At 61.2% G+C, this 23,075-nt stretch overlaps 1 protein-coding gene across 1 annotated transcript; it reads right to left on the minus strand.

The window, feature by feature from the left end:
- Positions 1-6,876: 6,876 nt before the first annotated feature.
- C1QTNF6 (C1q and TNF related 6) lies at positions 6,877-11,312 on the minus strand. Its single transcript, XM_047066215.1, has 2 exons — positions 10,914-11,312; positions 6,877-8,556 (listed from the first exon to the last, which is right to left on the minus strand). The coding sequence occupies exons 1-2, from the start codon at positions 11,164-11,166 to the stop codon at positions 8,009-8,011; spliced, it is 801 nt and encodes a 266-aa protein (XP_046922171.1). The 5' UTR covers positions 11,167-11,312; the 3' UTR covers positions 6,877-8,008.
- Positions 11,313-23,075: the final 11,763 nt, after the last annotated feature.

The following is a 23,075-nucleotide window of genomic DNA, read 5'->3' on the forward strand; positions in this document are numbered from 1 at the left end:
TCTGGACCCCTGGAGCCTCCTGGAGATGCTTGGTTAATGGTGGCCGAGTTGAAATGACCTGCTGTCCCTTCAGCGCTCCCTCTCAGAGAAGTGGTTTGCATTTCTGGGGGCCTGGGGTGCCAGAGCTGAGCTCCTTTGGGATGTGAGCAAGATAATTCAACTTTTGCTAGTTTTAAAGTTGAAAAACAAAACAAAAAAAAGTGATGTTGAAGATGAGGGCTTGAGCCCCAGCCAAAGCTCAAGGTGGGAAAAACCCAGAGCCCCAGGACCTTGGCACGTGCCATGCCTGGGCTCCCTGACTGGAGCCCCGCCTGAATGTGCCCAGCTCCGTCAGCTCTTTCCGGGGCTTTGCTTCCCTCATCCCAGGAGCCGGACTCAGGCTGGCCCTGCTGGGGTGGAGGCCTCCCTTGGAGCCACCAACTACCCTGGCCACCAGGGGGCAGGGTGAAGTAGACAGCCTGGGCCCTGGGTGGGGTGGGGGCTGGTGGGGTGGTGAAGGGTCCCAGATAAAGAGCAGGTCACTGAGCCTGGGGACCAAACACCCAGAGAGCCTCCTTCCGGGGGCCCTGCCTCACTCGAGCCTGCCCTACGCTTCCTGTGTGAGAGGCCCGGGACTCTGACCTTATTTGAAGGGTAGGGGTGTTGGAGGCAAAAGCTCTGGGGACACCCTTTCCCTCCCAGGCGGCTGCATTTTTTTTTTTTTTTTAACAAAGGCTTTGTTTTCCCCAACTTAACCATCGGAACGTTTGCCAACTTCTGTCGCAAAAGGACTCCCACCGTGGCCAACTTCAAGCTAACATTGTGATGTCCCTGAACTCAGAGTTGGGAACGGATTCACACCATTGGCCCTGGCCAGCTGGTGCGAGCCGGCTCCAGCATGCCCCTGGCTGCGGGGGTCCAGGTTCAAGGGCACGAGCTCCCCCGAGACTCCCCGTGAGGAGCCCGGCCGGCCCTAGCTCGAGGAGGTGTTGCCCCGTCCAGACACCCTCTGAAAAATCCTAGCTCGGGTCCTAGATACTCGTCAGCAAGGCCTGGGTTTGACTCCTTCAAGTGCCCACTGGACAGGTTCAAAATCCCAGGACCCGCAAAGCCGTCTCCTTCCCCCCTCCTGGCTTTTTTCAGTTCCTGGGAAGGGCTGAGCAGTTTCCTACCCCCGGGGCCTTTGCTTATAGACTGTCAGCCACACGAGGGCGGGGCCCGTGTGGATTTTGTGTTCACGGCATCGTCCCCCGGGGCCTAGCACGGAGCAGAGCCTGGAAAAGGCAGTGACTCCGTAATTGTCGAATAGATGTGCACGTGGTACCCAAAGGCACTTATCCGGTCTCTTTCTTCCTCTGTAAAAAAGTAGGGGCACCCTGGTGGCTCAGCCGGTTAAGCCTCTGACTCTTGATCTCAGCTCAGGGTCAAGATCACACGGTTCGGGAGATCGAGCCCCGAGTCGTGCTCTGCGCTGACCGGGTGGAGCCTGCTTGGGATTCTCATAGTCTCCCTCTCTCTCTGCCCCTCCCCTGCTCGCGCGTGCTCTCTCTCTCAAAATAAATAAATAAACTTAAAAAAAAAAAAAAACACAGTATAACCCAACGTCCTACCTTACAATAATATTTAACATCTTGGGGCGCCTGGGTGAACCAGCAACCTCGACTGAGCTCAGGGAAGTGTGACTCTTCTTGGGAGGGTGGGGGAGGGGCTCTAAGACATGGTGACCTTGGTGCCCCGGGGATTTGAAGGCCAAGGGGCAGGGCTGACAACTGATAAGCGCTGGGGGACGCTCAGGGCCGATGCTGTCCCCCCCCAAGTCTGGGAAGGCTCCCTAGAACCAAGATACCTGGCTGAATCAGATGGCCACATCTGACAATGTGGCCAGAGAGCTTTGGTGACGATGTGCCAGCTGTCCCTTTGACCACGTCTCCCCCACAGCCCCTCTTATCCCGCTTGGGGGTTTGGCCCGGACTCTCAGGGCTCAGAGGTAAATCTTGCTTCCCACAGTTCTGTTCTTCCCAGAGGCTGGGTTGGGTGCGGTCATGTGACCGGCTCTGGCCAAGGAGAAGTAGGGAGAGGCTGCAGGAGGGAAGACTGGTCATCTCACCTGCCCTCGTCATGCCCGATGTGACACGCCGGGGACCCGGGACAGCAGACGTGTGGCCACCAGCTTGTGGCTGCCGTCCTGTGGCCCTGAGGGACGCTGGCCTGAGCACAAAGCTGTGGCGCTAAGAGCGCCCAGTGGCACCCTGGGACAACCCGTGATCCTTAGCGAAGCTGCTGGGCTGCTGAACGAACCAGCCCTGGGATTTCGGGTTATTTGTCCTTTCTGATGCCTTATGTTCTAGAAGCATTCTGTGCCCCCAAAAGCATCCTAACAGATACAGAAGGGACGTGCCACGAAAAGCAGAGGGAGGGAAGGATTCTTTCCTAGGTTCTTAGGCGGTTTTTTTTCATCTTTATTTATTTATTTTTTTAATTTTTTTTTCAACGTTTATTTATTTTTGGGACAGAGAGAGACAGAGCATGAACGGGGGAGGGGCAGAGAAAGAGGGAGACACAGAATCGGAAACAGGCTCCAGGCTCCGAGCCATCAGCCCAGAGCCCGACGCGGGGCTCGAACTCACGGACCGCGAGATGGTGACCTGGCTGAAGTCGGACGCTTAACCGACTGCGCCACCCAGGCGCCCCCATCTTTATTTATTTTTAAGAGAGAGAGAGATACACACCGAGTGTGAGCAGGGAGGGGCAGAGAGAGAAGGAGACACAGAATCCAAAGCAGGCTCCAGGCTCTGAGCTGTCAGCTCGCGCTCAGAGCCCGACGCGGGGCTCGAACTCACGAACTGTGAGATCGTGGCCTGAGCCGAAAGTCGGACGCTTAACCGGCTGAGCCACCCAGGCGCCCCTAGGTTCTTATGTTTTAAAACGGGAAGGAGAGAACCTGTCTGCCCCGTTGAGAGCTTTGGGAGAGGGTGCCCTGAGCAGACACTGAGTAGATCTGAGCTCCCGGCTACCCCTGGGGGTAGAGGCGGGCAGAGGGGGAGGAAGGAACGTGTCGGTCTTGGGGTTCCTGGCTGAAGGGGACCGTCGCCCCTCCTCCCCAGCTGAGCCTGGAGCTGGGGTACAGAGGACATCCCCAACAGGTGTGGGGCAGCTGAGACTCAGAGGGGCCACGGCGCCCTCCCAGGCCGAACCCTGGGGAGGCGGCTGAGAACCCGGACAAGAAACGGCCACGCGGTGTATTCAGGCACAGGATCCCGGGTTCAGACAGCTCCCGGAGCGATGCAGAACCTGTGAGACAAGCCCCCGTGCACAGCGCCCCAAGAGGGACGAGAACCCAGGAGGGCTCCGCGGGAGTGAGCGCGCGGCTCAGCGGGTATGTGGGGGGGGGGGGGACCCAGGAGCCCAGAGCGGTGGAAAGCAAGTTCTAGTTCGCGCACCTCTGTGTTTGTGACACCAATGCGCCCCCCCGCCCCCAGCGGGGAACAGCAGTTGGCCAGAGGAAGGACAGGGACGGTCGCCCACACTCACACTCTCACTGCGCTGCTGCGTGGGCCCGGACCTCGGTTACTAGTTCCTCCCGCCCACACCCTCACCTCCAGGCAGCAACTTCACACCCCAGCCCGACCCTGCACGGCGCCCCCCCCCCCCGGGCCTCCCTTCCTGCTGGGTGTGCAAGCCAGCTGCTCCCGGCCACGGGGGCTTAGCCTCGCACTCTTGACTCCTGTCCTGGAAATCCCTCCTTCCTTCCTCTCTGGCTCCCGCAGCCTGCCTTCTGGAAGCAGCTCTGCCCTGCCGGGCCCCACCCCGAGTGTTCTTGACATCTGTTTCTGGTCGTGTTGAGTCTCTGCCTATGTTTTCCCTTCCCCCAGATGCACACGTGGCAGCCTGTGGCTACCGGGCCCCGGGCCGTGGAGCTGGCGGGAGGAGGAAGAAACAGTGGAGGGTGCTGCACAGATTCCAACCCCCCCCCCCCGCCACCCCCGGGCCAGGACTCCTGGACCTTGCCTCCCGCGGCTCCTCTCCCCTCCTGCTCAGCACACGTCATCCATCCAGCAAAATGGCCTTGGAGCGCGGGCCGGGCGCCAACCCCCGCGAACGCGCGAAACACCAGCACGTTCGGTCCTCATTTGAAACAGAACTGAGACTCACGGGGACGAGGTGACAGGCCCGGTTCGCGGGCACAGGAGAAACAGTGGTGTCGGCGCTGAGCCAGGAGCTGTTCTAAGGGAACAGGGACCCGGGATCAGAACCCCCCCCTAGCCGGGCTCCAGAGCCCACACGCTCTGGAATCCGAGCGCTCACCGCTTCCCTGAAATTTCTCAAGCCCTGTCACTTGGCACTTCCTATTTTCTGGGACGATCAGCGCTGGTTTCACGTTCCTTCCCATCGTCAGTCCAGGGGTCCTGATCTGGAGTTCTGAAAGTCACCCCGTATAGCCTCGGGCACCCGCAAAGGCCTCCGTGGGCCAAGAGGGGGGGGGCTTTGAACCCGACGTGACAGATAAGGACAATGGGGGGACCCAGAGAGACTAGATGCGTTACCCAGCGTCTTCTAGTCCTCAGCTGACTCAGGGGGCTCCCCCGGGGCAGAGCCGGCACGGGAGCCCAGCTACTGGCACCCAGGCCTGCCCTCTTCTCACTGCCATAGAAAAGTCTAGTAGGGGCAACAGAGCCTAGTAGACCCGTTGCCCAAGCTGAACCCGCCCCCCATCTGGCTGCCCTCCGCCCACCCCCCTCTGCTATTAAATCTCTTGCCTCCTTTGAAGTCCAGTGGGAATACGGCCCTTCCCGCCGGATGGCGTCCTGGGTCCACACCGTGCCCTTCCCGGGCCCACGGCACCGCTGACCGCCTCTGGTCCCACCCTGTACAATCCACACTCCACCCGGCCACGAGAGCGGTCTGCCCCTTTAGTTAACTCTAACCAGTGACCACGCGGCTCAGAACCCTCCAGCAATGCCCCAGCACGTGGGGGGTCAAGTCCAGACGAAGGCAGACATTCGAGACCTTTTATGACTTGGCGCCTCCTCACCTTTCCAGCCTTAAATCTCATCCTGCCCTTGTCTCTTGCACTTTTCCAAACATTTCCATAGCGTGCTGCCCTCTCCAAGTGCCCAGAGCATAGACCGCACTGGCCCACGGCCACCCCTTGCACCCCACTGTCCCTTTTCCCCCAGATCATGGTGTCTTTCAAACTCCTATTCGTCCTCCGAGGCCCGGCTCGAATGCCCCCTCCACTAAGAAGCTTTCCTAGATCACCCTCTCGAGAATTCTCCACACTCTTCCCCATACTCCAGTGCAACAGAGGAAGGTCCTTCCTCCTGTGTGACTTCCGGGCACACCCTACCCAAGCCCATGGGATGGATCCAGCCCACCCGTCCGGGTAGCAGGCCCCCAGGGACACAGCTGGGTTCAGCTGCCTGCACCAGCTCTGTTCCTGGTTTCAACTCAGATCCCTGTCCGATCACCATTCTCCCCGCCCCCCACACCACCCGACCAAGCAATGGCCAAGCTGAGGTGAGGTCCCCTGACTCCTCGTCCAGGCTTTTTTCCATTTCATGAGCCTCTTCGCCCCCTGGCCCTCCTCTCTCTTCCCTCCCTGGGTCACGAACACTTCGGAGGGAAATACTCTTTTCAAAATATGTAACTGAAAGGGATTGCCCCCGGGGTGGGGAGGTAACCACATGGGCTCACCAGAGTCACCAGGACTAAGCATTGCAGATCTCCGGGGGGACACTGCCCCCCCCACATTCCTGGCAGCAGGTTTGGGGGGCCTCCAGTTTTCCGGGCCCCTCACCCAGCCCCCGCCAAGACGTTGCCTTCCGGGAGAGCCCCCATCACAAAGATCCAGGGGCTCTTACCACCCATTGGAGAGAAGCCACCAAGCCAGGAACTGGGCTCCTGTGGGGACATCTGGCCCAGGCAGGCATCAGAGGCCACTCTGAACCACGGATAGAGGCGGCATCTGTCACAGGTCCGCTGAGACACTGGGGGAGATGCTCTCTGGGAGCCCTGAGCTAACATGGCCCGGAAATGCCTGGGGACCTTTGACCTCAGCTTGCAAAGGACAAGCTTCAATCCTCCTGCGGGTGCTTGGTGAGAAGTTTCAAAAGCTTTGCTGCCAGAAAAAAAAAAAAGGAAAAATAAAGCTTTGCTGCCTTATCAATCAGCAAACCGGCTTGTCCTTGTGACGTGACCGTGACAAAAGGCTCCTGGCGTGGGGGGGGGGGGGGAACAACCTTTACCGCCGGGGGTGAGGGGATGCTGAGAGGGAGTGCTGGTGAGGCCAATGGCGCATGAACAGAGCCTGGACGGAAAGCAGGCCCTGGGATCGCCTCCCCCTGAGTAGCCCCTGACCTGTTAGGAGCCCCTTGGGTGAGAGCCGCAGGGAGTTCAGGTCCAGTGGGAAAACTTTCGTGGCCGTATAGGTTCCAAAGACTCGAAGACTTGTGTCCACCCCCTGCCTGGGTGGGCCACCAGGCTGGGTTAGGCTGAGTCCGGGAGGCCGTTCCTCCTGCACAGCTCGTTCTCGCACACAGTACCCAGGAAGCCATCTCACACAGCAACAGGGAGGCCCAGGGGTGCAGAATGTTCCGTCGAGTCTGCGAGGGGAGCCTGCGCGGGTTACGTCAACTGTAACTACATTTACGTGAGTGGCCACCACGCGCTAGCTTGGCCGCCCCCGGGCGCCCTGGCAGATGAGTGACAGAGGGGGCCGGTGTCTTGGTGGGTGGGAAGCACATGGAGAGGAGCCCTGGGCTGCCTCCGTCTCTCGAGCCTTCCCCGGGGGGCACCGGCAGCACCGGGACGGGCCGCCCTCCCAAGGTGGGCAGAGGAAGCCGAGGGGAAAGAACCAGCCCGCATTGCCAAAGAGACACACGAACTTTAATCACTCTGGACAAGCAGGGCAGGGGCGGAAGTCAGGCTGGGGGGGCGGCTGGGAGAGCGCCAGCCTCGACGGCACATGCTCAGGTCCCGCTGCCAGCCCCCAGCCACGTAGCCATGGGTCCGTTGGCTATGAGTGAGCACCAGAAACCACCACTGGGGCCACCTCTGCCCCGGGGTCTGTGTAAGCACCAATGGGCGGAGGCCATCTCCCTCTGGAGAGAGGTTCAGGCCACCCGGGATGGGGGGAGGGGAAGGCTGGACGTGGCCATGCCGGCCCACCCTGGGAGGGGGAGAAAGGACAGAAGGCCTGATGTCCCCTCACTTGACCTTGGCCTCTCCCGGTGCCTGTCTTGGCTTCATGGCTGAGAGGAGCCTCCCCCTGATTGACCCGGAATGTTGGCCGCTTCAGTTCCCTAGACCTGCTGAGGGGTCCAAAGCCCGGCCCACTCCCCGGTGGCATGTGTAAAGGCGGCATCAGGCCAGAGGAGGCGCTGCTGGGCAGGAGATGCCCACCAGGGCTTTAGCACCTTAACCAAGCCTGGAAAGCCAGGGACGCTGGGCTGGCGAGAGAGGCCAAGGAGGGTCAGCGAGCACCTGGGAGCCAGGCACCTTCGGGAGGGTGGGCTGGGAGGGGCAAGAGAACAGAGGAGGGGGAGCCCCAGAGGGATGCGAGAATGGGAGGATGTTGGGAAGAGAATGTTCTGGAGGCTTCCAGAATGTTCCAAAAGTAGAAGCGTGTGGAAGTCCTAGAATCTGGTGGCTCAAGCGGGGTCCACAGCCCAGCCCCATCAGCACCACCCAGGAACGTCTTAGAAATGCAGAATCACGGGCCCCCTCCAGAATCCAAATCGGAATCTGCATTTTGGCACAGCCCCCAAAGTCATTCAGATGCACGTTCAAGTCCGGGACGTGCCGGTTTAAAAGGCTGGGAAAATTCTAGAACGTTTAGGTCAGAGGGCTTCTTAAGATAGGTCCAAGAGAGGAGAGAAAGGGGGTGACGGAGGGGAGAAAAGAAGAGGAAGACCATCCAGGACGCCAGGTCCCGGGGGCCCACTTTACGGAGGTGCAAACTGAGGCCTCGCAGGGGACGACCCTGCCCCCAGCCCACCCCCCGGCCGGAGCGGCCCCCCCGCTGGAGGCGCTAGTCCTCCTCGGGCTTGATGAGGTGGCCGCTGAAGGTGATGTAGGTGTCGACATCGTCGCTGTAGACGGCGTTCTCCCGCTCGCGCTTGAAGAGCCGCACCCAGACGCGGTCCCCGGGCCCCAGGGCCAGCATCACACTCTGACTCTGCATGATGCTGCGGTCGCTGGGCTGCGCGTACAGGATGACGGCCGCCTCCTCGTTGTGCATGACGTGCACGTATGTCTCCTTGAAGTTCCAGCTGTGCACGTTGAGGCTGAAGAAGTAGAGGCCGCGCAGGGGGGCGACAAAGTGGCCGGCGGCCAGGTCGAAGTGGCCGTCCGGGTTCACGAAGACGGTGTCAAAGAGCAGCGGCTGGAACCCCTCGCTGCTGTGCAGGGCCGTCTTGCGGCCCACGGAAAAGGCGGAGAAGCGCGTCCGGCACGGGCCCCCGGGGCTGCCCGCCTGCCCCTTGGCGCCCTTGGTGCCCTGCGGGCCGCGCTCCCCCCGGGGACCCTCCCTGCCCAGCTTCCCGGGGGTGCCCAGCAGGCCTCGGTCCCCTTTGTCACCTGTGGGGACAAGAAGGGGAAAGTCAGGGCAGGCGTCCAGGCCTGCGCCAAGGGAGTCCCTCCGTGGGTTTGCGGAAGACGCGAGAAGGAGGCCAGAGCGGGAGCCAGCGTTTACAGAGCCCCTTGGTGCATGCCAGCCCTCACCTCCCTGAATGCCCGTCTAAGGAAGATACCATGACCGTCTCCGGTCCCAGGAAGGTTGAGGGAGTCACCCAGGGTCACACAGCTCAGGGGAAGCAGGTAACGCAAGACTCAGGAGGGTCTGTCTTCCGCCTGCCTGTTCCCCTCCCCCCTACAGCGAAGGCGTGGTGTGGCCCCTGGGAGGCCAGGCCCAAACCCCAGCCAGACTGCAGTGGAGACGTGGGCTACGTGCAGGTTGCGCTTTGCGTTTCTGACCCAGAGGAGGAACCCAAGAAAAGTACCTCTGCTTCCCCGAAGGGAAAAGCCCTGGGTAGGAGCCAGGCGGCCCTGGGTGGGGATTATGTCCCACTGGGGCGTTTCCCGGTCAGGGTCTTGGTTGCCTTGTCTATATCTTAAGAAGGATCACGTCCACCTCGCAGGGGTGCTCCTGGGCCCTCAACAAAATGTCCTAGGGGACAGTGCGCCACAGCCCACACTCCCGAGGTGGGATGGCCCACCCAGCGAGGCTCAGCCCGTCCCTGCCTGCCCTGGGGTCCGGCAGCGTCTAACCTGGTCCTCGGGCACGCAGGCCTCTGCCCAGCCTTTGTTCCAGGCCGACCCTGAACTCAGGAGACGCAGGTGACCGCCTGTGTCTCCAGGTACCTGCTCCCACATATTTGATGATCGCACCATCAGCCCCTCCCCTTTGAGAGACCCACACGGCCCTGTGGTTTCCCAAGGTCTCCTAGGACCGTGGCCACACCCGTGGGAAGAGCGGAGGAGGGCCCAGCCCCCGGGAGGAGAGGCCTGGAGAGAAGCGGGGACACGGCCTCCACGGAGAACGGTCTCATCACGTGCCCAGCACTTTACAGTTTGCGGAGCACCTCTTCGCCCCGAGGGAGGAGGGGGTGAAGGGTGGCTTTAGGAGGGGGTCTCCTTCTCCGTTTTACAAGTGAGGCAGCAAGCCAGGGAGGGAGAGCCGAGCCTGACCCACAGGGCAGAGGTGCCCAGCAGCCGGGGCTGGGACCCGGGAGCCCTGACGCCAGCCAGGAGCCTTGCACCGCGGCCAAGGGTCCACCCCCCCCACCCCCCACCCGCAACTAAGTCTGGCCCGGGCGTGTCCTCCTCGACTCAGGGTTTTCGGAGGGCCACGTGGAGGAAGGGAGGCGTCCTCACCCGTGAGATCTCAGGGCCGGAGGGTCTCAGAGGCCAGCCGAGCCCTGGCCCTCCGGAGACCTCGGGCCAGACCCTGGCTCTGCTCCTGACAGCTGTGTGCTCCTAGCACAGCTCCTCCCCTCTCGGGGGCTCAGTTTCCCCAACTGCAAAGTGGGGGGGGGGGAGGAATGACAAAGTTCCGAGCTCTTGGGGTGGTTGTCAGCGCAGGCAGAGGTGACGGGGGTCTAGGGCCTGGCCCCAGCCCAGCTGCCCGCGGCCCCCAGCAGCAGAAGCCTCTTCCTGATTTTAGAGGACAGGGAGCCAGCTCCGACCTGGACAGCCCCAGGGGCTGCCCACGGGTGTCCCTGCTTCCACCCTGGTCCCCTGCTGGCTATTCGCCGTGCGACACTAGAGGGATCCATTTGAAACCCAAGTGGGATCAGCTCCCTCCGCTTGAGCGCCCCCCTGCTCCCCATCTCACTCAGAGGGGAAGCCCAAGTCTGATCGGGTCCTTGCTTCGCCTCCAACTTCAGCTCCTCCTTTTGTCCCCTGCCGCTGAAACACACCAGACCCACTCCTGCCCCAGGGCCTTTGCACCTGCTGTTCACCTTGGCCCACGCTTCCCCGGATATCCACATGGCTTCTCCCTCACCTTCTCATTGAAACTACACTGACCACCCCCATTTAATATGCAACCTCCCCCCCCTTTACCTGCACTCCTGATGCCCCTTGCCCTGCTCTACTCACCACTGCCATAGCATTTTTCACCACCCAACGTTCTGTCTCCCTAACGCGGTAATATATTTATTGCTCACTGTCTGCCTCCCCGACTAGAACGGGAGCTCCGTGGCAGTGGGCTTCTCTGTCTGGTTTGTTCACGCTCCGTCCTCAGAATCCAGAACAGTGCTGGCACATAGCAGGTGCTCAATAAACGTGCGAATGAAAGAAAGGGTCTCGGACAGCCTTCCGTCCTGGTGTTTCCTGCTCCCTCCACCTCACTGACCCCAGCCCGGGAAGAGACCCCCAGGCCCTCCCCATCCCCAAGCGGACCCGTCTAGCCTGAGCCACGTGTGGGCACTCACCCTTCAGGATGGTGATGTTAATGTAGGGCCTGACCTCAGGCAGCACATACGGGAGGGCAGATGGAGAGGCTGAGGACACATCTGCTTCGTCGGCGGGGGTCAGGGAGTCCTCAGGGTCACAGCACCGGCGACAGTACCCAGGGGGACCGGAGGCCACAGCTTCCCCAGAGGTGGGCTCCTGGGTGGGGACCCCAAGCACCAAGAGAGGGAACAGAAGCACCGCGCAGAGGAGGCCCAGGGCAGCTATCCCCATGGCGACCTGGAGCAAGGAAGGAGGGGCAGAGACTCTATTTAACTTAACATCTACACCGCGCCGATGCCCGGCCTGGAGGCTGCCCGCTCAGCGTCCGCCCACCTGACATAACTCGGGGAGGGAGCGATCGTGCCCCCACTTAACGGACGAGAAGACTGAGACCCACACAGAGAAGCAACTTCTCCAAGGTCACGAAGAGACTGGCGGCGATGCACGGCCTGCAGGCCGAGGCCCCAGAAACCCAGGGCCTGGGAGGGAAACCCCTCTAGGGAGCCACGGGCCAGGAACAGACAAGGGTCCCTGGAGGCCTCTGCTGAGGAGGGTGAGGAAGATGTCCCAGCCACCCAAGAGTCATCACCCGTGAAATGCTGTTTCTGCCCCCCCCCCCCCGACCCGCCTCCCCGGGGCTTGTTTCCTTGTCACCCACTCCTCCGTGTCCGGCGAGCACATGCCCCCGGCAGCACGAGGAAGGTCGGTGGACCCTTGGGACAAACACAAAAGATTCTGCAGGCTTGTTCCCCGGGAGGGGGCACGCGTGGCTGAGCCCACGGTCTGGCACAGGGGCTCCGTGGTCCGGCCAAAGGGGCCAGGAAAGTTCATTTACTCTAGCAGCCAGGCAGCGACATCCGTCAGAGAAAATGCACGGGGCTGTGCCCCACGATGCTGCCCTTGTACCTTTGAGATACAATTGCCTGGGTGCCAGGCAAAAGGAGGTGACTCTCTGGCCGGACGCGTTAGAGACAAATACAGAGAAGACGTCATTTTGGGAGGAACGCGGCACTGAGGGCGCGTGGCTTGGCAAGGGCTGGCGTCAGCCCACCTTCCCTCTCAGCACCTTTGCACCGTCAACAACCCGCGCGACCTCACACAGAAGGCCCGCAGGGAGGGCTCCGGAGTTAATTCATTGGACGGCGGTTGCGTCAGTCATCACAGATCTGCCAATCCGCTGCCAAGGGGGTAAATTGGAATTAAGGAGCAGGCTGAGGAGGTCCGGAAAATTCAAGAGGCTCAGAGAAGCCCAAGGGGCTATGAAGACCGGCCTCTGGCCTTGGCCAAGAGACGATCCAGGGTTCCAGGAGAGGGGCAGGAAGTGGCCGGGACAGCAGACACCGGGGACAGGCGGGTGGGCAGGAAGCCAGGCAGAGAGCCTTTGAGGTGATAGCGGTGTTTGGGGGCTGGCACCTTATCGCAGGATCAGAAACTCAGCTCTCGAAACCAGATTGGCTTTGACACTTCTAGCGTTTCTTTGTTTATTTCCTCTTCGTTCTGCTTTAACATTTAGTACGATTCAAAAATATTTTTTTGTGTGGTTAATACGTGCAGAGAAGGTAAAATTATTATTATTTTTAAATGCTACTCTGTCTCCACTGAGCACTGAGGTAAGAGAGAGGTTTTAAAAGAGCAGCTCTGGGGGCGGGCGGGGGGGGGCAGCAGTGAATGGGGGGTGGGGCAGGCAGTCCCCGGAGACACCACCCCTCTCCTTAGAGGTGACCATTCCCAAGCTCCACCTGCTCTGGCTTCCTGGTTCTGCTCAATCAGGCAGATGAGTTTCTCAGAGATCAGCCTAATCTCTGTCCAAGATGATCACCCTCATCTTGTATTTGTAAATGTCACATCCCAGTGATTTTTGAGAAGAGCAAAAACCCCCTCTTTTCCCCCCCCCCACCCCGGTCATAGAGAGAGACGTGACTTTCTGGGGACAGGGGAGGCCTCGGGGTTGGACCTGAGATCCCGCGAGAGTTTACAAGTTGTGTGACCTCCGGGCTAGCGGCTTAACCTCTCTGGGCTTCCCACTCCTTGACACGTAAAAGCAGAAGAAACCACCACCCGCCTCCCAGGGTGTTTGGAAGGATCCAAAGGCAGGGAAAGTGCCTGACTTGTAAAGGACTCTGACAAAAAGAAGGAAAAGAAGGCAGCAGAGGGAAGACCGTTAATAACATTGCAATAACACCGAACGGGGACTATGCTAATCGCGGTGAGCACTGAGTAATGTACAGAATTGCCAAATGACTGGGATGTAGTCATCTACGCCTGAAACTAACACTGCATGTCAATTACCCTTCCATAATAAGCAAATAAAATAAAACAACGTGTTCCTTCTGCAACCGACAAGACGTCTTCCCAGGGCCTGCACAGGACGGGACGAGCAGAGTCTCTCCCAGAGGACTGGCACGATCGGGGATCTTTCTGTGGGCCCCGGGCCAGCCGGGAGTCAAAAGCTCAGTCAAAAGCTCAGAGACACAGAGAACTGTAACCTGGGAAGCAGGAAGCAGGAAGCAAGGCAGCCTTGAACTAGAGTAATAATAACCACAGCCGTGATCATTGACTGGCCCTGGGGGAGGGTGCCTGGCAGGGATCAAGGGTGAGGGACCGTGTTGTGGTTGGGGGGGGGGGGGCGGGGGTGATGGGGGGGGGGTCCCTGCTGCCTCCACTCAGGAGCTGAGAGCTCTCTGGGGAAGGAGGGAGCCGGGCCTGCGGAGTTGAGCCGGTGAGTGTCCAGGCAGGGGCAGCCCTTCTGGGGGTGAGGGGTGCTGAGATCTCAGTCAGCCGGAGAATGAGCGAGAGGGGCTAGCCAGGGTCAGAGGGAGACAGCAGAACCCAAGATGTGCCTAGGAAGACACGGGGGAAGGAAGGGAATTCTGGGCTCTGACCCCAGCCCCCTGGGCCCTGCTGGAGGGAGTTACAGGACCTTTCATCACTCACCCTGTGTCCAGCGGCCTCCACAGCGGCTCACAGACCCCCAGCCTCTGGGCAGCCTCTGGCTCCTTGGCCCATGTCTGCCTCTTGCTGGCCCGGACCCCCAGGCCAAGCAAGCAAGCAAGCTGAAGAGGGAGGGATGAAGGGAGGGAGGGAGGCGGAGGGAAGGCGGAGGGAGCGGGCTGAGCTGGCTTCCCACTTCCCCTCCTCCCTGCCTGCTCCTCTCCAGCTTCTGGGATCCGCGTGGAGATAAAGGGAGCCGAGGGAGCTGGGGATTTCCTTCGCTTAACTCTTTGGCGATCCAGTGGGGTCTGGTTTGATTCAGAGGCCCGATAGAGCTGGAGCCGGAAGGGGCCTGAGTGAGGCGTCCTGAGGTGCAGGCTGGAAAATCAAGGCCAGGGAAGGGACGGGGCAGGAGCCCCCCCCCCCAAGTTGCTCAGGAAGGGGGAGGCAGCGCTAGAATCTGGGGTGGGCCTGGGCTTGGTGGGGGAGGGGGGCCGCGGAATATTTGCAAAGGCTGTAGCCTCTGGGGTCAGAGAACCTGCCAAAGGCAGGCTCAGATGTCCCTCACCCTCCAGCACCCTCTGATTCTGCATTTGTTGAGGACTTACTGCCTGGGCTGGACCTCATCTTTGCAGGGTGAACACCTAAAGGTGTTCCCATTTGTTATCTCAACAACCCCCTCCCCCCGCCAGCCTTGGGCTTTCCCAGGGTCACACGGCAAATGAAGAACCAGAACTCCACAGAAAGGAAGGGCTCCCCACCCCACTAGAGTTCCGTGAACACGCCTGGGCATCGCTGAGGGGCAAAGGCTGTCATTCAGGGTCTGTGCCCTGGGAAAACGGAAGTGGTGACATTACTGCCCTCGGGAGGCACAGAAATGTAGAGACCCGAGGGTGACGGGATTTCAGTCTGGGGCTTCAGACCCCAAACCCCAGGCTCCGCTCAGCTGGGCAAGGTTGGAGGAGAGGATAGCCCCGGGGCTGTGTGTCCTTGACTGCCTCTCCTCTCTGGGCCTCCGTTTTTCTATCAGCTTGGGGGCTAATCAAACAGCAGAATATCAGGCCTGGGAGGACTCTTCGAGGTGACCTAACTCGATGACTTAATCTGACCAGCAGGCACTCTGTGACCCAGAAAAGACCCAGGGCTTTGGCTCAAGGTCACAGCCAAACTGGAGTCCAAGCTGGAATGAGGGTCAGACTCGCCCAGCCTCTAGCCTTGTGCTGCTTTCACCTCCCAAGCCCACGTGGAGCCCCCCCCCACCCCGCCAGGCCTAGTTCGGGGTCCAAGGGGGCCCCACAGGAAGCAGACTGAAGGACTATGGCCGCTGAGAAAACTCCAAGTCCACGTTGGCCATGCCCTCTCCGTGGCCCTGCCCCAGGCAGCATTCCCAGGGCACTGAGCCAAGGCTACAGAGGGAGGGAGCCAAGGGGAGCCACCCTCCCCACCCTCCCCGAGCTGCTGCCACCAGAAAAGGGCTGAGTCAGCAGCACCAGAGGGGGAGACAGCTCCTGGCTGTCTCTGAGCCCTCTGGCTTAGGAAAGGGGGAAGGGAAGGGAAGACGGACCCGACGGGATGGGAAGCTCAGCTCGGGGACACAGGAATAGTTTATCCTCTCGTGTGCCCGCACTGTACTCCGTGCAGCCCCCCTGTCAAAGGCTGCTCATCCCCTTTAACAGATGAGAAGGTCGGGGCCAGGAAAGGGACTGGGCTCGCCAGGTTCTAAGGCCGGCTCCTTTGGCCCCCAGCCAGGCCGATGCCCCAGAAAAAAAAAAGCCCCTCTTTTATTCTGTCCAGAACAGCTGGAGGCAGGGCAGACAAGACAGCAAGACTCAGACGTATTATACTTCAATATTTTTCCTCTCGCTCTCTCCCACTGTGCCTAAAATGCCTTCATCTATGCAGCATCCCCGGGTCTCCCAGCCATTCGGAGGATCTCCCCAGCTGGCCAGATAGCTTAGAGACAGAGTTCCAGCTCTGGGGCAGAGAAAAGTGTTAGGTCTCCGCTCCTCCTAGCTGCGTGACCTTGGGCACGCTTCCCTACATCTGAGCCCGGGAGTCCCTGGGCCAGAGGGACACGACGAGGCCGAGGGCGTCTGAACAGCTTGTGGGACACCCAGTGGGGTACCCTGTGTGGGCCACCCATCAGTGCTTCTCCATGGTTACACCGTGAATATGGCAAGGGCATGAGCCCATTCTCATGCACACCCGAGTCAGAAGCCCTGGGACCCAAGAGACCGCATGTCCAGAGAAGCTGGCTTGGGATACCTCTCGTCACTCTGCGACAACCCCCATCAGCAAGGGTGTAACCCCAAGGCAGAAAGCCAAAACCTTCGTCACCAAGGCCAGAAACCCAGGGCAGAGCTGTGTGTTCCCCAACTGCTCTCTTCTCCCCCTGCTTACAAAAGATGGCTTTTATTCCCTACCTGGCTCTGTCCTAAGGTTTTTTTTTTACGCGTATTAACTCATCGAATCCCTCGGCAAATCTCTTGAGTATTATCCCCATTTTACAGATGAGGAAAATGAGGCACAGACTCACTCTCAGAACCAAGCTCCTAGCCACGCCTAGGTTATTGCCCAGGATTGGGGAACAGGTATAAAAATAGTGACATCCGGTATAAAAATAGTGACATTCGGTCAGTGCTTACAAAGCGCCAGGAACCATCTTGTAATTTAAAAAATAAGATGTGTGCCTCTCAAAAATGAGATAGAACACATGATTCCTGGAGTCAGCTTTGCAAATTGCGAATGACAAGTCACCGATCTGACCGCTCAAGGTCAGTAACCAATTAAGAAACTAAACAAAGGGAACCGGGAGCGCCGCCGCCTGCCGAGCAGGGGAGCAGGGCCTGCGCGCGCCGGGTAGCTTGTGTGTGTCCCATCCCACCCGCGGCTTGTGACGCTCCCCACGCGTCCCGCCCCCTTCTTCAGGAGATAATGGGGTAGAGGAGGGGACGAGGAAGATGAAGGGCCCACTGCGACGCGCTAAGGGGTGGCCCTGGAGCCCATGCACTTTTCCCAAACCCCATTCTCCACAAAGTGGACGGAGGGTCCAAGGGGACCCTCCCTCTCCCCAGCAGTTCGTCCAGCTTCCCCCCCCCTGCGCGGAGACCCCCAGACTTGGTTGTACCGAGCCCTTCCACTGGCTGGTCCTGGGGGAACGTCCACCTCTGGACTCAGTTTCCGTCCTGGACTCGCTGATCCCAAGGGTGTTAATCCGAGTTGGGCGCGTTTAATCCCATTTCAACCGAAGGGGAAACTGAACGCCCAAGAGGCCCAGCGAAGGAAAGGGCCCGCAGGTCTCAGGACGCCTGCCCGTCGCCCGCCCCCCTGCCCCGCCACACAAGAACCCCGTTCGTTAACTGTTAGACGGGGAAACTGAGGCTAAAGTTAACAGGTGCAGCAACGGTTCCCTCCCCACGGGGCGGCTGGCGGCAGAACCGGGATGAGGAGCCCGCCAAGGCGCGTGGGAGGGAATCCAGCAGCCAACCTTGGCCTCCTCTGGGAAGAAGTGGGGGTGGGGGCGACTCCCCGACCCAGGCCCACCCGCTTCGGCCTCGAGCACTGGGAAAAGCCTGCCACCGGCCGCGGGCACGCTCGCGGCACCCTCGGCACGGCCCAGGGCTCGGCCAAACCGGGCCCCACCGCGCCACCGCCGACCGGCCGCGGAGCCTCAGGGCCACTCTGCAGCGGCCTCGGGGCCTCCACCCGGGAAGCCCAACCCCAGGCGGCAGGGAGGAGCCACCGCGGCGCCAGGGAGGGGACTTGGCAGTCTAGGGCCCAGCGGCGTCGAGCGGGCGCGAGCCAGGCCGGACATAGCCGACTCTCGCCGACCGCTGCCGAGGACAACCGAGCAAGAGCCGAGTCCGGCCGGGCCTTAGCGGGTGCGGCCGAACACAGCCGAGTCTGAAAAAGCGGGTCCGAGCCGAAGAGAGCCGAGTCCAGCCGAGCGGAGCCGCGACCAGGCGGAGGTGCCGCGGCGCCCCCTGCCGGACACAGCGCACAGCGCTGGGCTGGGCCGGAGCCCGTGGCGCAGCCCTCGGGTCCTGCGACAGTCCTGGGAGATGCGGGTAGGAGCCCGTTTTACAGATGAGGACACCGAGGCTCGAAGCCAGCCCGGAGTCCCGCAGCGCTAAGACGCGGTGGCGGCTGGGGTCGGAGCCGATGGTGTGGCTGACCGCTCAGCTGACTGCCACCCGCATGAACAGGCATTGACGGTTCGCTTCGTTCCCTGTGTAACCGCTGCCATTTGATGGCCCGAGAGGAGAAACCCGCCCTGAGGAGCAGAGGGAAGGCGACGACCCCTCCTTACAGGTGGAGAAACCGGGTCTGGGCCGTGTTGACCAAGTGCGGCAGCCGGCCACCAGTTCCCGTGTGCAAATATTGACACATTTTCTGGCAATTAAAGCAGACAGCAGGCCCGAGAGGCCGCGTCCCACCCTGGCCCTCTTCCCCCCTCCCCCCATCCTCTTCACTCCTGCTGTCCTCCCCCCTCCCCCATCCTCCCCACTCCCCCCTCGTCCTCCCCACTTCCACGGTCCTCCCCACTTCTCCGTCCTCCCCACTGCCCCCCCGCCTCGTCCTCCCCCCTCCCCCATCCTCCCCACTCCCCCCTCGTCCTCCCCACTTCCACGGTCCTCCCCACTTCTCCGTCCTCCCCACTCCCCCCCCCGCCTCGTCCTCCCCACTCCCCCATCCTCCCCACTCCCCCCAGGTCCTCCCCACTCCCCCCATCCTCCCCACTCCCCCCCACCCTCCCTACTCCCCCCATCCTCCCCACTCCCCCCGCCTCATCCTCCCCACTCCCCCCCCACCCTCCCCACTCCATCGTCCTCCCCACCCCCCGTCCTCCCCACTTCCCCCAGGTCCTCCTCACTCCCCCCATCCTCCCTACTCCCCTGTCTTCCCCACTCCCCCCAGGTCCTCCCCACTACCCCTGTCCTCCCCACTCCCCCCATCCTTCCCACTCCCCCTGTCCTCCCCACTCCCCCCAGGTCCTCTCCCCTCCCCCATCCTCCCCATTCCCCCCAGGTCCCCTTCACTCCTCCCCCTCGTCCTCCCCACTCCCCTCCATCCTCCCCACTCCCCCCAGGTCCTCCCCACTCCCCCCATCCTCCCCACTCTCCCGTCCTCCCCACTCCCCTCCAGTCTTCCCCACTCCCCCCCACCCTCCCTACTCCCCCCATCCTCCCCACTCCCCTCCAGCCTCCCCACTCCCCCTAGGTCCTCCCCACTCCCTTTCGTCCTCCCCACCCCTCTTCAGTCCTCCCCACTCCCCCTGGTCCCCCCCCACTCCCTTTCGTCCTCCCCACCCCTCTTCAGTCCTCCCCACTCCCCCTGTCCTCCCCACTCCCCCCCATCCTTCCCACTCCCCCTGTCCTCCCCACTCCCCCCCACCCCCGGTAGCAAGCCGACCATAGAGGACACGGGCTCCTGGCTGCCTACTGACCGTGTTCCCGGGGTTGTGTGACCCAGGACTATGTTCCCAGGATGTGTGAACCGGGAGGTGTCCGGAACCCTGGAGACGCCAGGTGTGGCCTGGGCATTTTCTTTGAGCCTGTGAAAAAGTGAGGGCTGGCTTTGCCCTCCGCGCGTGCGTGCACACACACACACACACACACACACACACGTGCACAAGTGCATCCCCTTCACTCACCCTTGTGTGCACACCCCCGTGACCTGCCAGCCAGGCCTGTGCTGAGGCCGCAGGGCTCACCGGAGGGGGGCTGAGCCTCTAGGAGGCGACGGAGGTCCCCTGTGGGGCCCGGGCTGGCCTCTTGCCTGTCGGGTCTTCCCTGAGGGCATCACCTGACTACCCAGGGGCCACCCGCGGCCTCGGGCCCTCTCTCCACCGCCAGCATTGCTCCTGCCACCCTGTCCCCCGTTTTCACAATTGTTAAAAACTAGAGACACTGGACTGGGGGACTGGGACTCAGAAAACAGGGCTCTTGGTCCCTGCTTCTGGAGCCGTGACCCTGAGCAAGTCGCATGAGCATCCCAGGCCTCACCGTCCTCAGCTGGGAGTGGGTATCGGAGCCGTTCTGGGTACCTGGGCCTCCTTCCCTGTGCCATCGACTCCAGGTTCCTCTTTCCGCTCAGCTGGGCCCTAACGCCTCCCGGGGAGAAGACGGCCACCCTCCACCGGCAGAGGGACTCTTGCTTCTGTTAAAGCACTTCCCACGTCAACACAGCACCTAACGCATCAGGCACGAGTCTAAACTGTGTACAAATATTAACTCATTTAAACCTCCTAACGGTAGAGAAATCTGCCCTCCCTCCCCCGATCTCAGAGCCGAGGAAACAGAGGCACGGGAAGGTTAAGTTAAGCGGTTCAGGGCCCAACAGCTAGGGAAGGGAGGAGCCGGGACTCGAACCCAGGCAGCTCCAGAGTCCGCGTGCTTAAGAACTGGCTTCTTTCTCTCTCATCTCTGCCGTGACTTCCTTTGCTCCTGAAAGACGGACCTCGCACTTCTCTGCCTTCAGCCTTTTTGCAGCTGACAGTTGCCTAATAAACGCTCACTGAATGAAAGAGCGAACGGGTCGGTGCCACAGTTCCACACACACACACACACACACACACACACACACGCCCCCGGAGATCCCGGAGAAGAGGGACGATTATCTCTGTCTCGGAGGTGGGGATCTGTTAGCCCGTGCGCTGGGGCTGCCGTAACCGAGGGCCCCAAACTAGGTGGCTTCCAACAGAAATTAATTTTCTCCCGGTTCGGGAGTCTGGAAGTCTGAAATCAAAGAGTCAGGATGGTTGTTTCCTTCTGAGGCCTCTGAGGGCCTCTCGCCCAGCTCCTGGCAGCGGGCTGGCAACCTTTGCTATTCCGTGGCTTGTAGAAGCATCACCGGGCATTCTTCCTGTGCCCCTGTCCGTCCAGATCTCCCCTTCCATTAAGAACACCAGTCACTGTAGGATTGGGGGGAGGGGCCGCCCCCCACCCCGGCATGACCTCATCTTAACTCCTTGCATCTGAAAGGAGCTTACTTCCAAATAAGGTCGCATCCAGAGGCCCTGTCTGACACCACTTCTGTCTCTCAGGTGGGCCTGACCCCCCCCCCCCTTCTTCCACCTCTCTTCCTTTTATTCCCTGCAGCTCTCCAGCCTCAGGGCCTTAGCACACCAGGTTCCCTCTGCTCCAGGCTCAGCCCCCACCCACGGCCGGCCCCCCCCACACTCCCCCCCTCCCCCACCAGGTAGTGACTCGTGCGCTTCCGTGGTTCCGACAAAGAGCACGGAGACTGTGCGTCTTCCTCCCCCGTGTCTTCAGGCCAGCCTGCCAGCGGTGTCACTGAGAACGTCACCAGGGCCCGCCAGTGACATGGGGCACTGCAAGGCGTTGGCAGGACTGCGACCTCGCGCTACTCCGGGGAATGCCCCTCACACCCCAGCCTGGGGTTCTTGCCACCTTTAGAGTATTTCCTTCTGTGTTTAGAGTCCTGTGGAGCCCAGCTGTCACCTTCCCATGGGACAGTGACCTCCATCTTCCCCACCCCTTGTAGGCGAGGACACCTGCAGCCTTGGGCCCTCCGCTCCCCCTACTCCAGGCCCTGCAGACTCCCAGATCCTCACCGCCGATGCCGATGCCAATGCCGATGCCTGAAGTCCGGGTCCAGAGCCTGATGGCCATGGGCTGTTGCCTGGCAACCGCCTCTGAGAGAGAAGTTGAAGGTAAGGCCCTGGCTCTGAGCAACTTGACCGCCTGGAGAGGAGGAATCAGGCAGGGAGGGCCATCACCACTCTATCCTTCCTGCTCAGGCTCACAACCTCAGGTCTCTCCTCACCCTGTGGCCCCCGCCTTTCCAATAACCCACAGATTCCAGGCCCAAACCCCTACACAAGCTCCTTCCAGCGCCCCCCCCCCGCCCCGGCCCTCCCCACATTTATTCAGGGTCCCTTCGTGGCACAAATGCAAAGGAGGCTAGAGTCCCGGTGTGAAAATTGCCCCCCTGCAGCTTGGGAAATGGGATCTCCCTATTCGTTCATTTATTCCAAGTATTCATATGTACGCGACCCCGGGAACACAGCCCATGCCCGGAGAGACACGGCTGGTGTGGCACACACACACGCACACACACACCCATCCATGCACACCAGTCTAGATGCACAGCACCTGCCAGAGGAATTGGCCCAGGTCACGGCTCTGGTCGGGGGTCACTGTCTTTATTGACAAGAACTAGGGGGAGGAGTCGCACGGGATTTCCCTAAAGGGCCTTCCAGCTGCCCTTGGAGAACAGGCGCACCTGCCCCAGGGCTCAGGAAGGCGGGGCCGGCCAGGGAATGCCGAGATGCCGGGCCCTTCTTCCCTCAGACCCCCAGATCCTCATCAGGGGAATCCCAGACTGGGGGCCGGGCCTCCAGCGCCAACACACGTACGAAGTCTGTTTCGGTGACCTCCTGAGGGGGCCGCGTTCCCCAAGCCCTGCCTGTCTTTGGCCTCTGACTCTCCGGAGCCTTCCTCCTGTCTTGGGCCCCGCAGTATTCTTACCTCCGAGAGCCAGAGCCAGCGAGGCCGCTGGCGGAAGGAGCAGGTGTCGGCCAAGCCTGGCATGGCATGGGGGTCGTTTCCACTTTATAACGTGACGCGCCCACCCCCACCCCCACCCCCACCCTTCGCGCTGTGCTTGGCGGCTTGCCCAGCATGACTCATTTTCTTCCCCAGATCTGAGCAGGTAGGCAAGCCGGGACAACCTCCATTTTATGCTGGAGACACTGAGGCCCAGAGAGGTCAAGGCTAGGCAGGATCCTGAGGTGGGTTGGAGACCTAGGTCTCCCCACATTGCGGTCTCGCGTACTTTCCCTGAGGAGCCCCCTGCCCTCCGCGGGGGGCGGGGGAGGGAGGATTGAGGGATTTAGCCTGAGTACCACCCTCCCCAGGGCCAGCCTCACTGTGGCTCTAAACGGTTATCTCCGGAAGAGAGTCCTTGCATGGCGGCCCCTCCCTGTGGTCCCTGTCCAGGCCCTGCTGACTTGTCTTCCCTGGGCCTCCTCAAACTGTAGCCCCAGAGAATGAGGGGCTTCCATCAAGACACGGCCCCTCCTAACCAGCACAGACAGGCCCTCCGGGCAGCCAGCGCTGTGCCTTCCAGACCATTTGCTTTCCCGTCCTCGCTGCATCGTTTTCTTGAGATCGATCAGGCCCGGCATCCACAGCCTGCCTTCGGGGACGCTGCACCTGAGCCCGGCCCAGAGGGGCCAAGGATCG

The sequence above is a fragment of the Lynx rufus genome, unplaced genomic scaffold (assembly GCF_022079265.1).
Source record: "Lynx rufus isolate CCGP_SWC_20201006 ecotype Redwood Valley unplaced genomic scaffold, mLynRuf1.p SCAF_7, whole genome shotgun sequence".
Classification (NCBI taxonomy): Eukaryota; Metazoa; Chordata; class Mammalia; order Carnivora; family Felidae; genus Lynx; species Lynx rufus.